Consider the following 14,165-nt stretch of genomic DNA (forward strand, 5'->3'; position numbering starts at 1 on the left):
ACAGTTATGCACGTATAATGCATCATTCATGTATACGCATTAGATAATTAAAGATATTAATCATTTGCGTGTTTACGCAAATTTCAACTCGTCTAACATCGATTCGCATTAATGATTGGAAGCAATCAATACTCGAAATTGCGGACATGTGCGTATTTTGGATAGTCGCTCGTTATGTCATTCGTCGACTACGTTATGTATGCACCCGCCAGTAACATATATCACGCTTAAGTAATGAATTTGCATTTCGTAGAGATCCTTTTACATGAGATAATCAGTCGAAACTCAAATTTCTCTCCGAAACCAGAAGTTATTTCGACGTAGCCGTGTACGATAGATGCTACGAATAAAATTAGTATAATTTATTGGTACACATCCGAAGACTTTCATTATTTGCATACATGTTTGAGTAAAAATATTTTAAAATATTAAATATGTACTAATATATTGCATAACACATACGCAAAAAAAAAAAAAAAAAAAAAACTTTGGTTTATAAAAGCATTAATCAAAATCAAAATATTTACTAAAATCAAAACATTTATCAAAATCAAAATATTAAGGAAAATATTCTGCACGGATTAATCCGCTTCGCTTCACATGATGTAATGAACATTTCTTGTATGTCCTTTTTTTTTATACACAACATAATGTCAATATAATTCAGTATAATTTACAGATTCAAATTTATGTTTTTAGGTTTCTGTACTCTCACTTATTTATTCACTCTCGCGGAAGCATTTCTCTCCCGCATATACGTACATGCATTTTTATTGTATAATATCGTAACAAATAAAAAACCCGAAAAGTTATAATATATTATTTATATAGATAAATAATACAACATAATACCAAAAATATTATAAAAAATTATTCATAACTTATCAAAGTAAAACAGAATAATATCTTCACCCCAATTCACACTTTGCACTATTATAAGAAAAAATAAATCTTTTACATATTTAAAGAGAAATATAATCAAATCACATAATAATTACATAACATTGTCAAAATAATATAATCGAATAATATAACGAAAAATAATTTTTCTTAACTTGTTTTGATCACATGCTCTATATTTATTATTATTCTTCATTATATTATTCGATTATATTATTTTGACAATGTTATGTAATTATTATGTGATTTGATTATATTTGGTTTATCAAAAAATCGACTTCAGTTTGAAAAACCTTTTATTCAAGCTCCTTAAGTCATTTTTTGTAATGTTTTTTAAACAATTGTATGGAGCTATTGCTTAAGTTTTATTAAAGAGAAATGATTCTATAATGTATCGAAATGACCGAATAAACAATTTTGATAACGTTTGGTAAGGTCATTACATCACGGCTAAACAGTTTTACACAATTCTCCTAGAATACTTCGCAAATTTCCTCCCGAATCACCGAAAAACGTCCGTTACGATTTCAACGAAATTGTCCGAATCATATGCTGCATTACGTCTGATCGCAAGGACTCGCACGCATATGGTTGGAGAGGCGCGGTTTACAAGGGGCACCCATCGTACGCACCGTTCGACGAGTTACGCAGCTTCGAAACGAACGTAACGCGAGCTTCGCGCGTTTCCTTGCTTTTACGTAACTCGCAATCCGTCTCGCACCGCTCTGTGTCTCCCACCCCGGGACACAATTTCACCGGGTGGTTTTGGCCATTGCCGTGTCTGTTCTTTATAAGCGACATCCCCGACGGGCAAAACGCAGAATCGTATCGACGCACAGTTCGGTAAACAACGCAATTTCAAACTCACAGCACACGCACCAGTCGTCGCCGCGAATCTTCCTCCAAAGTAACCTGCTAGAGATTAAGACAGATCGAATCCAAGATGCGCACCCAATCAATCGCTGTGAGTGTTTATTTATAATATATATATATACACGTAAGTGTATTTTCATTGCATTTAGATTTTCAAAGATTTGGTTTTGTGGCCATCAGTGCGTATCACACGAAGCTGACAATGAGTGTGCATCGCGTTTATTTTGTGCGCGAATTCTGTGAGTACAAGATTGGTTTCGAGAAATTCTCTTGTACAATTAAATTTAAGCGCCCTAACTCGGATAATAGTAAAAAAAAAAAAAAAAAAAATAACAGCTATTTTTTTTTAAATATACATTTTTTTATGTTAATGCATTTTTATTTGTAGGACTACATAATATTTTAGATGCATCTTTTCTAAACAATATTTTTTTTTTTTTTTAATGATCAATAAAACGATACGGACTTTTGATTGTAACATTAAATTAAAATCCTTGAAAGAGAAAGAAAATGTAAAACTGATGGATTATTGATCGAAACTCTTGAATTTAAATGAATTCGGCGTTCGTTGCTGCTTGAATTAGAAGTACCGTAATTTTGCGTCGTTACCGTGCACAATAGTATGAAAGAAACGGCAAGAATGGTGAAACGACGGATAAAAAAAAAAAAGGAAAAGAAAAATGCCGTGCATTTAAATGACCTCTCTCAGCGCGATGCACTTTCGATATTACAAGCAAACTGCAATTCCCTCTCGTGTTACAGTTGCTCGTGTTCGGAATAATGGCCGTGGCTTTGGCGTCACCGTTACCGGACCATCATCAGTAAGTGTAGTTCTTTGTCAAAAATTATCCACATTTATTTCTTACTATAATATCCTACTGCTTTTTAAAAAATTCTAACTATAATTTGGGTAATAAAAATAAATATATATACGGCATGGATGGAAACAATAATTGTACTCGTTTCAGTAAACATGTCGTGATCCATGTGCCTTACAAGGTGCACACGATTCATCATCATCATACGAAGAAGGTACATATACCGGTACATCACGTCGAGAAGGTTCCGGTTCCGGTTCCGGTGCATCACGTTGAGAAAGTGCCTGTACCTTATCCGGTTGTAGAAAAGGTTCCGGTACCTTACCCGGTTGTGGAAAAGGTTCCCGTACCTATTGTACAAAAGGTTCCCGTACCTATTCATGTACCCATACATGAGGAGAAGCTACATGGGGGTTGGCTTTAAAAACAGCGCTTTATCTTTGGTTTTAATCATCTTAGGTTCGTATTCATTTGCAACTTCAATGAAATTGTGATTGATATAGATAATGAAAACCAGAAGGTAAAGCTAGAAAGTTTATATAATTATTTTTCACATTTTTCGAATGAATTTTTTAATCTTAATTTTTAATCTTTTTTAATTTTAATCTCTTTATAAGAATCTCTTTATAATTATAACAAATTAATTCAATGATTTATAAACGATTGATTTTCAGGTTATCATATATATATATATATATATAAGGTGGAGTCCGAGTAATTAAAAATTATATGTAAAATTCAGTCTCCTCAATACGGATCTACCGATAAGAAGTTTTCTTATCGAATACAAAAGAGAACGAAACCGAGCAGTACAAAATTACTTGAGCCACCTATATAGCATTTAAAGACTTACTGTTACCGTAAGAACCAAATACTCTGTATGCACGCGTGTATACTTATAAAGATGCTTGTACATATATTTACATTGTCATTATTTTATATAATAAACGTATGATAAAAAAAAATATTCTGCATATAATATGTCTGTGCTCTCTGCTTTTATTAAAATATTTAATAAAATAATATTATATATATATAATATTTAATATATAATTAATATAATATACAATATATATAATATATATTTTATAATATATACATTATACAATATTTGCACTTACAAAAATTTCATATTTCGAGCATCTCGTAAATACCGATATTTAATTGTCATCAATTTTTATTATACCAATAGATATATTTGTTCCAATAATTTCTTAAAATCATATCGCTTCTTCAGAAATATGTTAAGAAGGAGAGGAGAGAAGGGGAGGGGGGAGAGAGAGAGAGAGAAAAGAAATGATACAATAATTATATATACATACGCTTATCTTTAAAAACATTCATTCGCAAAAAGCATTGGAGAATTATAGGTTGTAAATATTTTCTTCTTAGTTTAAATAAATACATAATTTATTTTGCAAAATTAACAATGTAAAACAACAAACAAATGTCATCAAGTGACATAATCGTGGTTAGGATAACTATCTATCTATCGTGATAATTTTTTAATAAATTATGGAACGAAATGATTTATCGATCATTATTCATAATCGTGATGCTCATAATGATCGTGCGATTTTTTTACTGGTATGTAAATCTTCTTCACGTGCTCGTGATAATGTTTGTGGATATGATGTGGCACATGGATGACGAAGTGGGTGCTAAAACCAATTTCATGTTTTTTTTTTCTCTATGTTCTTATTATATCTATATGTATATATGTATTTAAAAAAATTTTAATTATATACTATTATCTCTAAAAAAAATGTGTGAATAATAATTTAATGAGAAAGGGAAAATTACTGTTCATGATCGTGATCGGGATACGGTGATGCTGATATCAATGTCACTGCGACAATCAGCGAAAGTAGGGCCTAAAACAAAGAAAGATATTACGTAAAATATGTCATAAAATATTTTAAAAGATACATATTTTGCTTTAAGGATTCGGAGAGAAATTGCCGTCTTTTCATTTAACATTAATAGAATAGAAATACATTTACGGTTTAATTCTCCGTCAGATTAAAAGTAGTTGATATATCTTATCTTTCACAGTAATGTGATCGGAGAAAGTATATTTCAATCATATAATAGGCTTATTAGGAAATCAGCTGGGAAGCGGTAATAATCGAAGTAATAAAATTACAGTTATTAGGTGAAACTATATGCCACTATAACAAACTGATTTTTGCGCGCGCGGGTTATTAAAGCTATTTGAAATAATTTTACTTTTTTAAAAAAAGTATCTCATTTATACTTGTTATTATTTTTAATTTCACAAATTTTTATTACTAATTTAAATTTTAAAATAAATGTTGAAAATAATAAAATTTCAGAATTTTTGCCAGAGAATCTGGTTAACAATAAAAAATAACGAAGATTTATTTTATTGTTGGAATAAGAATTATGTATATTATAACTGATAACTTATACTTCAATATTTAATATTTATTTACAACTATCTAGCAGCCAAAACTTTTTCTCTGCAAAACAAGATTACAAAATTAATCTTTGAATTAAATTACATTAATTTGATAAAAATCAGAATAATCCTTTGCAAATATTTTCCTGAAATATATATATATATATTCAAGTTTTTATGAAAATACGATAAAATTCAGATAAATATCTACATATTCACAGAAGAAAATTCTCAAATAAATCTAAAGAGAAAAAAAATGTATTTGAAATCTTTTGATTTGAAATTTTGATAAATTATTTATATATTACAAAAATTAAAGCGAATTGTTTAAAGCATAAAGTCAGCTTCTTTAAGGCTAATCGTCATTCGTATTTGCATATAAACGATCTAATTGTAAGAAAAGAGAAAGAAATAAGGAAACGTCACTTTTCGAACTATTTATATGAATCGGTTCATCTTGTGCGATTTAATCAATGGATCACGTAACAAATTCACATCTATAATTTAATTGACACCCACATGTATTCCGAATTTGACCATATTTATTCGATATGGACGCGGAATGAATTCTTCCGATACTGCGACTGTACGATAACTAATAAGAGTCTCTTTCACGGTCAGCCTTATAAACAGAAACATAATCAATGAACCGTGTATGAGCGGTGCACCGGAAACATTTCCTGAGTATATCACCCTGCCTCAAACACTCTCACTTAAGTGTTTTTTACATAAAACTTTATGTGCGGTTTTATCTGTGTGCATTGTTGCGAACGCAATTTTCGCGGACTTCCTGCTATAACTTCACGCATCAGTTAGTAGATATACCAATCGCCTTTCCCAAACATGATATCCACAAATTATCTAATTCGGAAGTTTTTTCGTATCGAAATGCACAAAGAAATGTTTAGCCGGAAATTTGAGTCGAAATTGTAGAGCGAGGTTTCTCTTTTGAATGCAAATAAATTATTCTTTACTTATTTAAAATAAATAAATAGATTTTTTTAATAGAATATCATACAATAAAATAAGAAAAGGAATAAAAACATATGTGTATAAAATTATTATGACCGAGTAATCTAATTTAAATTTGATCTTTATCAATCGCTCATGCAACTAATAAAGAAATTTATTTTTTGGATGACGCACGCTCTATGAGATGTATCTTGTTGCAGCTTTACTAACAATTGTCTTACAATTAGTTTTTGTCTCGTGATCTCTGATTATATTTATAGTTAATAAAGTTTTTCTAATTAGTAATTATATATTTATTTAACATTTTTTTTTTCAAATTAACGCAAAGTCTATTATATTTATATATGTAATGTTTTGCTGTACAAGTTGCATGTACAATGTGTACATATGCATACGAGTGAAATCGTGTCTCATTTATCATACAATTTGTTCTTTCACTGTCCGCTTACTTTCCATTTCGAACTAATCCAACATCATTCCAACTAATACAACATCAATGCACGATCTTTATTATCCGATAATGCAATTTTATTGCAACGGTTAAGAGCTATTGATGATTGAGTCACCAAATTAATATTAATTAGGAAGTGAAAATTATAATCACGGTTATATATATCTTACAGAATACAAATCACTACATCATTAACCGGAAACGAGAATGATTCTGATAAATTAATACTTAATCTTTTTACGTAAATACTGAAAATTTTTTAATACAAGAAATTATATCTGCATTAAATTTATTCCTAAATAAAATATTTTACTAAAAAAATAATAATAATATATATATATATATGTTTAAATATTAAAATAAATGTGCGAAAATAAAGTAATACAAAACATTGGGATTATACAATAATAATATACTACAATAAATCTTCATTGTTATCGATGTAAGACGTTTTTGATAAGTGTATATGAACATTGCGTTTAGTTACCAGAAATGCAAGCAAATACTTCGGGTTGCATATTGTCAAAAGTTAAGGACTTTATTCGTAGCTTGTTTTCCTAAAAAAAATTCATTTCTGTCAAAATACTATTGATTACGTTGCTGATTAGAGATCGTTCCATTTTATTTATTATAAAAAAGATTCTGGTTTAATTTTTTTTAAAGAAACTGGATAGATTAACAAATTAATAAATCTAATACATTTCGATCTAAATTTAACATTGCGCAAAGCATTTTTAGCATTTTAAAATATAAAATTAATAATTTTAGTTAAAGATTTGTCTGTAGAATTAATATTTTTCATTTTTATGAATTTTTATATACAGTTAATATAAAATTTCCATAGTACAGTCATAACAAGAAAGTTTGATATAAGATATTTATGATTTAATTATATTCTACAGAGATTTAATTAAATTATATTCTATATAGGGCAAATCTTTACTTTAACTTAAAATTAATTATTAATTTTATATTTTAAAAGGCTACAAGTGCTTTACGCAATCAAATTCAGGAATCTCGAAATGTATTAGATTTATTAACTTTTGACACGTAGCAGAGAGAGAGGAAGATATAAATATATAAAAATTATATATATTTTTTATTATCATTTTATTATTAATATGTTTATATTATAATGTCATCTGATTTTCTTACATTATAAGATTTTAATTATGAGAATATGCGAAAGGCTATAATTGTACTAGCTAATCATCAGCCTTCTTCACAAATCGCTTCCTACATTGCTTTTTCACGTTATCTCTTGTGATTAATGACCATAACAATATTAACGAGATGGACAAGCGTTAAATGTAAATATTAGGAATAATTAAAAAATTAAGTGAAAGTAGAAAATTTTCACACATCTGTATACATAAATTATATATTGAGCCTTTTTTAAATAAAATATTACTAACATAAGCTACAGGGTGATTATTTCAATATTATCTTAAAAAGCAATTTCTTCCCAGAGGATTTTGAAAATATATCTAAAATTCTATATCAATATACAATATATATATATTTAAAAATTGGAAAACAAACATATATATCTTTATATTTTTTTATTTTTACTGATATAAATATTTATCCGAGATTTTTCTAATCTTTTTGCTATTAAACAAGTTTTTTATTCTTTTGAGGGATAAGATAAAATTTATCAAATAATTATAAAAAATTATAATACTGAAGAAATACATACGTGTAAATAATACTCTATTTAATATTACGAAAAGAGACAAATGTGGTATATTACAAACATATAAAAACATTTTATTAAAAAACATAACACACACAAAATGCTCTATTTACAAAACATATTATATGTACAAATACAAGATGTTGCTTTGAGTATTCACTCAAGTCGGTAAATCGCAATTGCGTTTATATGTGATAGTACCCACCAAGGTGCTGAACGAGGCACGTGAAGGTCTAAAATTGAAATGCGTGCCGGGTTTAAAAATGAGGTATAAAAATATATAAACATACACGTGTAACAATGAATTATAATATGGCGATATGCGCTCGATAGCTTTTATCACAAAATGATTTAAATGTTTTATAATCTTAAAGATTACTTGAGCTTAAGTTATTAACATTTCTGTATCTCTGATGTTATTTCTGAAATTATCAACAATAAAATCGATAATTTCAACTACAATAAAATTCATAATATTAGACACTTGTGATATGATATAAAGTGTATATAAGTTCGAATATTTAAATCATATTTATAAATTGTTTATACTTCTGTAATTGTTTCTGGTGGATCGTCATAAATCTGTCATTGTCGTAAATTAGTCCAGTTAAATCTATGTCAATGTCAAGTTGAGCATTAGCAGTTTACTGTTTTAATTTCTTCCACAGGCAATCAAGAAAAAAATTGTCTACATGTCATAACGTCATGTATTAGTTGAGTCCAATTTTTTGTCTGTTTAATGTAACAAAGAGAGAGAGAGAGAGAGAGAGAGATCTATAACATGATAAATATCTTACCTCAAAAACTTCAAATTCATTTTTTATTCTGTCTCAATGTTTAAAAAAGTTTGTAAAAAACCTATTTCTGACAATCTGTAGTTTTTCTCATGTCCCATAGCTTTGTGGATGAATACAAATTTCAGTTGTTCTTGTGTGTCAGTTTCTTTGTCGTTATTGAGTTACAGTTATTTCGTCCGTCGTTATTTCGTTCTTTGTGTAAAAATCTTCCGCAAAATCAGTAAAACTGTTGCATTTTGTCATCGGTACACTATCTGTCAAAGTTGAGGCTAATGGAAATATCCGAACAGTGTCTGAAAATTGAATAAAAATGTGAAGAAAGTTTATAAGGAAATTTTGTAAGTTACAAAAATAATAAAAACATTTTAAATCATTTTTTTTTTAGCGTAAAACGATTCCATTGATGAAAAATTTCAGTCAATTGACTATTTAATTCGCCAAAATGTATAGAAATCATAAGAAAGCATTCACCCATTCTCGTGCGTCACACTCTTTGATTGTTACATCATAATCAAAGTGATGATACTGTGATTATTATTAAAGGATATTCGCGTCTATACCGATCAATTGAAATAGATGTTTGCAATGCATGCTTTGTACAACATTGGTCATAGCGCGATCACTCCTATTTTTTCTTGTGGTAACCGGAAAAACCTCCACCATGACCTCCGCTGTAACTACCGCCGCCGCCACCGCCACCGCCGTGACCACTTGAATATGAATCGTAGCCACCACCAGAGCTGTAACTGCTTCCGCCATGGCCACTGAAAGATATTACATCGATATGAAATATTACATACGCGGATGTATATAAATTTGTATGTAGAAACATCGAGACTTTTTGCATTCGTATTTCGAACATTTATATTTGCATTGATCATAATCAGCTGTTTGCAAATTGTTTCAATATTTACCTGCTACCGAAACTAGATGATATTCCGGTAAAGCCACCACCATGGCCTCCGCTATAACTATCACCACCGCTAGAACCGTAACTGCTTCCGCCATGGCCACTGAAAGATGTTATATTAATATGAAATATTTTTTACATTACATCTGCAAAATAGAAAAATCTAAATTTTGCATTTGCATTCTAACATCTCTTTTCATCGATCGCAATTAATCGCAATTTGCAAATTGCTCAAATATTTACCTGCTACCGAAACCAGACGATATGCTGTTACTGCTGAAGCTAATATGATGATCATCACCACCATGTCCACCGCCAAGTCCACCTCCTCCATATCCTCCTCCATGGCCACCTCCAAAACCTATTCTCATTAAAAAAAGATATGATATAAATTTATTCAATTTAACGTACACAAAATAAATAATAAGTAATAATTGCATGATTTTTATCGAGAATTATATTTATATTTAGCTACATTTACGAAAGGATGCTTTACAATGGAACAATGGGTGAAACAAAAGTGAGAAAAATTTTTAAGATTTTTTAAAACAAATATCCGTGAGTACATCTCGAAATATTAAGATGTGGAAAAAATTTCATTTATGAAAAAATTAAGATATCGAAAATTTTATTAAACCTAACATAAAATTAAAAAATACTTTAAACATAATTCGTTCTTACCTCCGCCATGACCACCTCCAAATCCGCCACCATGTCCGCCGCCGTAGCCTCCTCCAAAGCCGCCGCTACCGTGTCCTCCGTGGCCGCCACCGCCACCGCCACCGCCACCGCCACCACCACCGTGTCCTCCGTGGCCGCCACCGTGGTCTAGAATAATACTACCTAAAAAAAAAAAAAAAAAAAAACCAAAATTATCTTGACATTTTGTTGTTTGCAATTTTTATTGTGAATATTTTCATTAGATTCAGAAAAGATATGATGCAAATTTAATTTAAATTACCATATACAAAATAAATAATAATTACACAATTTTTATCAATAATTATATTTATAATTAACAATTGTACATATATGAAATAATGCTTTATATGGAACAAAAAAGCAACAAAAATTTTTAAGATTTTCTTTTTATAAATATACAGTACATTTTCCAAAAATTAAGATAGGTAATCTTAAAGCGCTTCCCTTTTCTTATATCATTAAATCTTTAATTGTTAAAATAATAAATAATTCATTCTTACCTCCGCCATGACCACCTCCAAGACCTCCACCATGTCCGCCTCCGTAGCCACCTCCGAAGCCTCCGCTGCCGCCGCCGTGTCCTCCGTGGCCACCACCGTGGCCACCATCGTGGGCTATGATAATACTTCCACCTAAAAAAATTATTATCTTGACATTTTTGTTGTTTAAAATTTTGATTGTAAATGTTCTCATTAAAAAAAATTAATTAATTTAATTTAGCATGCGCATAAATAATAACTGACTTTTATAAAAAATTAGATTTATAATTAGCTACAAAACAAAAACTTTTTTTTATATGGAATAATGGGGAACAAAAGTAATAAAAATTTCTAAAATTTTTTTGGTAATATATACATTTTCTAAATATTAAAACTGACATTCCCGAAGTTCTTCCCGCTTGTTACGTTATTAAATTTTTAATTGTTAAAATAATATGACTACTTGAGATACTTTTAATAACTCTTTAATTTGCAGATGTCTCTCTCACCTCATTTTAGTTTCATTAAAATAATAAAAAAAAAATTTTGCAATTATGTGTAGTTACTTTTCAGACAATGTTCACAATGTACTTTTACATTGAATAAAATTTTTACCGTCAAAATTTTACTTTATAAAAAAGAAAATTAAGATACTAAAAAAATTTTATAAAGAAAAGATAACAAAATATGGCTTTAACATAATTTGTTTTTACCTCCGCCATGACCACCTCCAAAACCGCCGCCATGTCCACCACCATAACCACCCCCAAAGCCACCGCCACCGCCACCGCCACCGCCACCGTGTCCTCCGCCACCGTGTCCTCCGCCATGATCTATGATAATACCCCCACCTAAAAAAATGATTAGCTTGACATTTTTTGTTTGAAATTTTTATTTTATAGTAACTATTCTCATTAAAAAAGATATGATAATAGATTTATTCAACATACGCAAAATAAATAATAAAAAATGTACGATTTTTATCAATAATTATATTTATAATAGAATATATATACGAACCTGTCAAAAATTTATTTGATAAAAAAAGATTAAGATAAGATCTCGAAAATTTTATAAAGAAAATATATCATGAAATTAAAATATACATTTAACATAATTTTTACCTCCGCCATGACCACCTCCAAAACCGCCACCATGTCCACCACCATAGCCTCCTCCAAAGCCGCCACCGTCACCGTGTCCTCCGTGGCCGCCATCGTCGTGTATGATAATACTCCCACCTAAAACAAAATCATTGCCTTGACATTTTATTGTTTGAAATTTTGACTATGTGTTCTTATTAAAAAAGATATGATGTAAATTTATTTCATTTAGCATACACAAATAAATAATTGTACGATTTTCAACAAGAAATATATTTATTAGCTACATATACGAAATAATGCTTTATATGAAACAATGGCACGAAAATAATAAAAATTTCTGACATTTTTTTTTGTAAATCACCGCGAGTACATACATTCTCCAAATGTGTATAAAGATAGACAATCTCAAAGATCAAAGTAGGCAAAAAATTCGATTTAGCGTAAAATTTGCTTCAATTCACTGGTGTTTTCACATTTTATTATAATAAAATTAAAAATTGTTGCAATTATACATAATTGCTTTTTAGACAATGTTTAAAATGTATTTTTGCGCCGAATAAAATATTTTTAGCGTCCAAAATTTTATTTTATAAAGAACAAATTTTGAGACGCGAAACATCTTATAAAGAAAAGATGGTATAAAATTAAAATAGATTTTAATCGTTCTTACCTCCGCCATGGCCACCTCCAAAGCCTCCACCTCCACCTCCACCGTGACCTCCACCATGACCTCCTCCGAAGCCACCGCCAAATCCGCCGTGGTCATCCCCGAAACCGCCTCCTATATCTCCCCCAGGACCGCTGATATCGATGTGATGATCGTCACCGCCGCCTCCACCTCCGTAACCACCTCCGCCTCCTCCTCCGTAACCACCTCCGCCTCCTCCTCCGTGATCATCCCCGCCGTGATGCTCATATTTTATAACTTGTTTGTCGTGATGCTGCGCTACTTCTGGCAAGTGTATCCTTATGTGTACACTGAAACATAAGGAGTATATATTTATTGTTAAATCGAGGAATGGCGCGTTCCCAATTAAGGTATCACTCTTGAAGGGTTCCTAATTGTCGCTGTGTGAAACTTAAAAACCATATATTTCTTTCACACACGTTCCTGGATTAATTATGTATATATGAACGTTAAACTGATTACTCACGATGACTCTGATTTCTTGAAACAGAATTATAGTACAAGTCGGTATAACATAATAGGGATTTATATCAATTTTCACGAATACATTTATATTTACAGCGAGAGAAAGAGGGAAGAAATTTTCCATTTTAATTAATTACTTTATTAACTAACACAATATGATATAATCTCATTAATAAACTTTTATATAATTAAAACTCACTGTTCATGCCCGAAGGTTGCAAAGCCTACTGATAGGATACTTGCAAGGATGAGAGCCTTTATCTGTAATTAAATAAATCTTTTTAATACCTTATCAATTTTTATACATTTCAAGTGTACATGAAATAACTCAACAAAGCACGCGCGTGTTTGCCTTCTGGATTATTAAAAATTTGTATCTTTTATATAAAAAGTCGAAATAATTTTCACACTCTATCGCGTCTTTAATACAGTCATACAAACACCATATAAATCAAAAAAGCCAATGATTGAGAATTTCAATCTATAGTCACGAAACTGTCATTTATACGGTCGCGGATTTGAAGAAAAAAAAAAAATGTCCACTGTATCGCCAAGTCTCTACTCCTGTATCAATTTTTCGGCAACCGATTTGCATTTATTTTTAATTCCTTACGGTGTGTTGGGGCCCCATGTTGGTATCCAGGACACGGCCGGCCGCCTGGATCCTTTTCCCTGCCTTATTTCACGCACAGCTCACCACGGCGATCGAGCACACACTGTCATATATTTGCGGCCGCGGTCTTACCTATATATATACCGGACGGGAGGAAGTACCGGAAGAAGGGGGTGGGGATTAAAACGAAGAAGTTCATAGGTACCACCGGACGTATAACTGTCGGAAAGGAACTGAGCGAAACTGGTGGGCGCATATCCCTCACCGCGCACA

General features: G+C 30.5%; 2 protein-coding genes and 1 long non-coding RNA gene across 4 annotated transcripts; 1 reads left to right on the forward strand and 2 right to left on the reverse strand.

The window, feature by feature from the left end:
• The first annotated feature begins 1,695 nt into the window (after positions 1-1,695).
• On the forward strand, positions 1,696-3,558 carry LOC140668737 (uncharacterized). Its single transcript, XM_072898022.1, has 4 exons — positions 1,696-1,864; positions 2,536-2,594; positions 2,742-3,050; positions 3,266-3,558. Exons 1-3 carry the CDS (start codon positions 1,844-1,846, stop codon positions 3,013-3,015), a joined length of 354 nt encoding a protein of 117 aa, XP_072754123.1. The 5' UTR covers positions 1,696-1,843; the 3' UTR covers positions 3,016-3,050; positions 3,266-3,558.
• A 531-nt stretch (positions 3,559-4,089) lies between these two features.
• Positions 4,090-5,675, reverse strand: LOC140668316 (uncharacterized). Its single transcript, XR_012047160.1, has 3 exons — positions 5,533-5,675; positions 4,395-4,465; positions 4,090-4,252 (listed from the first exon to the last, which is right to left on the reverse strand). It is a non-coding gene; the product is annotated as an uncharacterized lncRNA (long non-coding RNA).
• A 2,516-nt stretch (positions 5,676-8,191) lies between these two features.
• LOC140668626 (uncharacterized) lies at positions 8,192-13,995 on the reverse strand. Of its 2 annotated transcripts, none has more exons than XM_072897809.1 (9): positions 13,893-13,995; positions 13,479-13,540; positions 12,797-13,104; positions 12,145-12,261; positions 11,054-11,173; positions 10,521-10,682; positions 10,083-10,200; positions 9,844-9,942; positions 8,192-9,693 (listed from the first exon to the last, which is right to left on the reverse strand). In XM_072897809.1, the coding sequence occupies exons 1-9, from the start codon at positions 13,908-13,910 to the stop codon at positions 9,555-9,557; spliced, it is 1,143 nt and encodes a 380-aa protein (XP_072753910.1). In that variant the 5' UTR covers positions 13,911-13,995; the 3' UTR covers positions 8,192-9,554. The 2 variants fall into 2 exon arrangements, with proteins under 2 accessions (XP_072753910.1, XP_072753909.1); XM_072897808.1 differs by having other exon boundaries at positions 11,042-11,173.
• Positions 13,996-14,165: the final 170 nt, after the last annotated feature.

The sequence above is a fragment of the Anoplolepis gracilipes genome, chromosome 8 (assembly GCF_047496725.1).
Source record: "Anoplolepis gracilipes chromosome 8, ASM4749672v1, whole genome shotgun sequence".
Classification (NCBI taxonomy): domain Eukaryota; kingdom Metazoa; phylum Arthropoda; class Insecta; order Hymenoptera; family Formicidae; genus Anoplolepis; species Anoplolepis gracilipes.

Bases quoted from the DNA above. Each gene is read 5' to 3' on its own strand.
- LOC140668626 (XM_072897808.1), bottom strand. The intron at 9,943-10,082 runs GTAAATATTTGA...AACATCTTTCAG, and splicing joins TCGTCTGGTTTCGGTAGCAG to TGGCCATGGCGGAAGCAGTT. The intron at 9,694-9,843 runs GTAAATATTGAA...AATATCTTTCAG, and splicing joins TCATCTAGTTTCGGTAGCAG to TGGCCATGGCGGAAGCAGTT.
- LOC140668737 (XM_072898022.1), top strand. From the start codon at position 1,844: ATGCGCACCCAATCAATCGCT. The intron at 1,865-2,535 runs GTGAGTGTTTAT...CTCGTGTTACAG, and splicing joins TGCGCACCCAATCAATCGCT to TTGCTCGTGTTCGGAATAAT. The intron at 2,595-2,741 runs GTAAGTGTAGTT...TACTCGTTTCAG, and splicing joins CCGTTACCGGACCATCATCA to TAAACATGTCGTGATCCATG.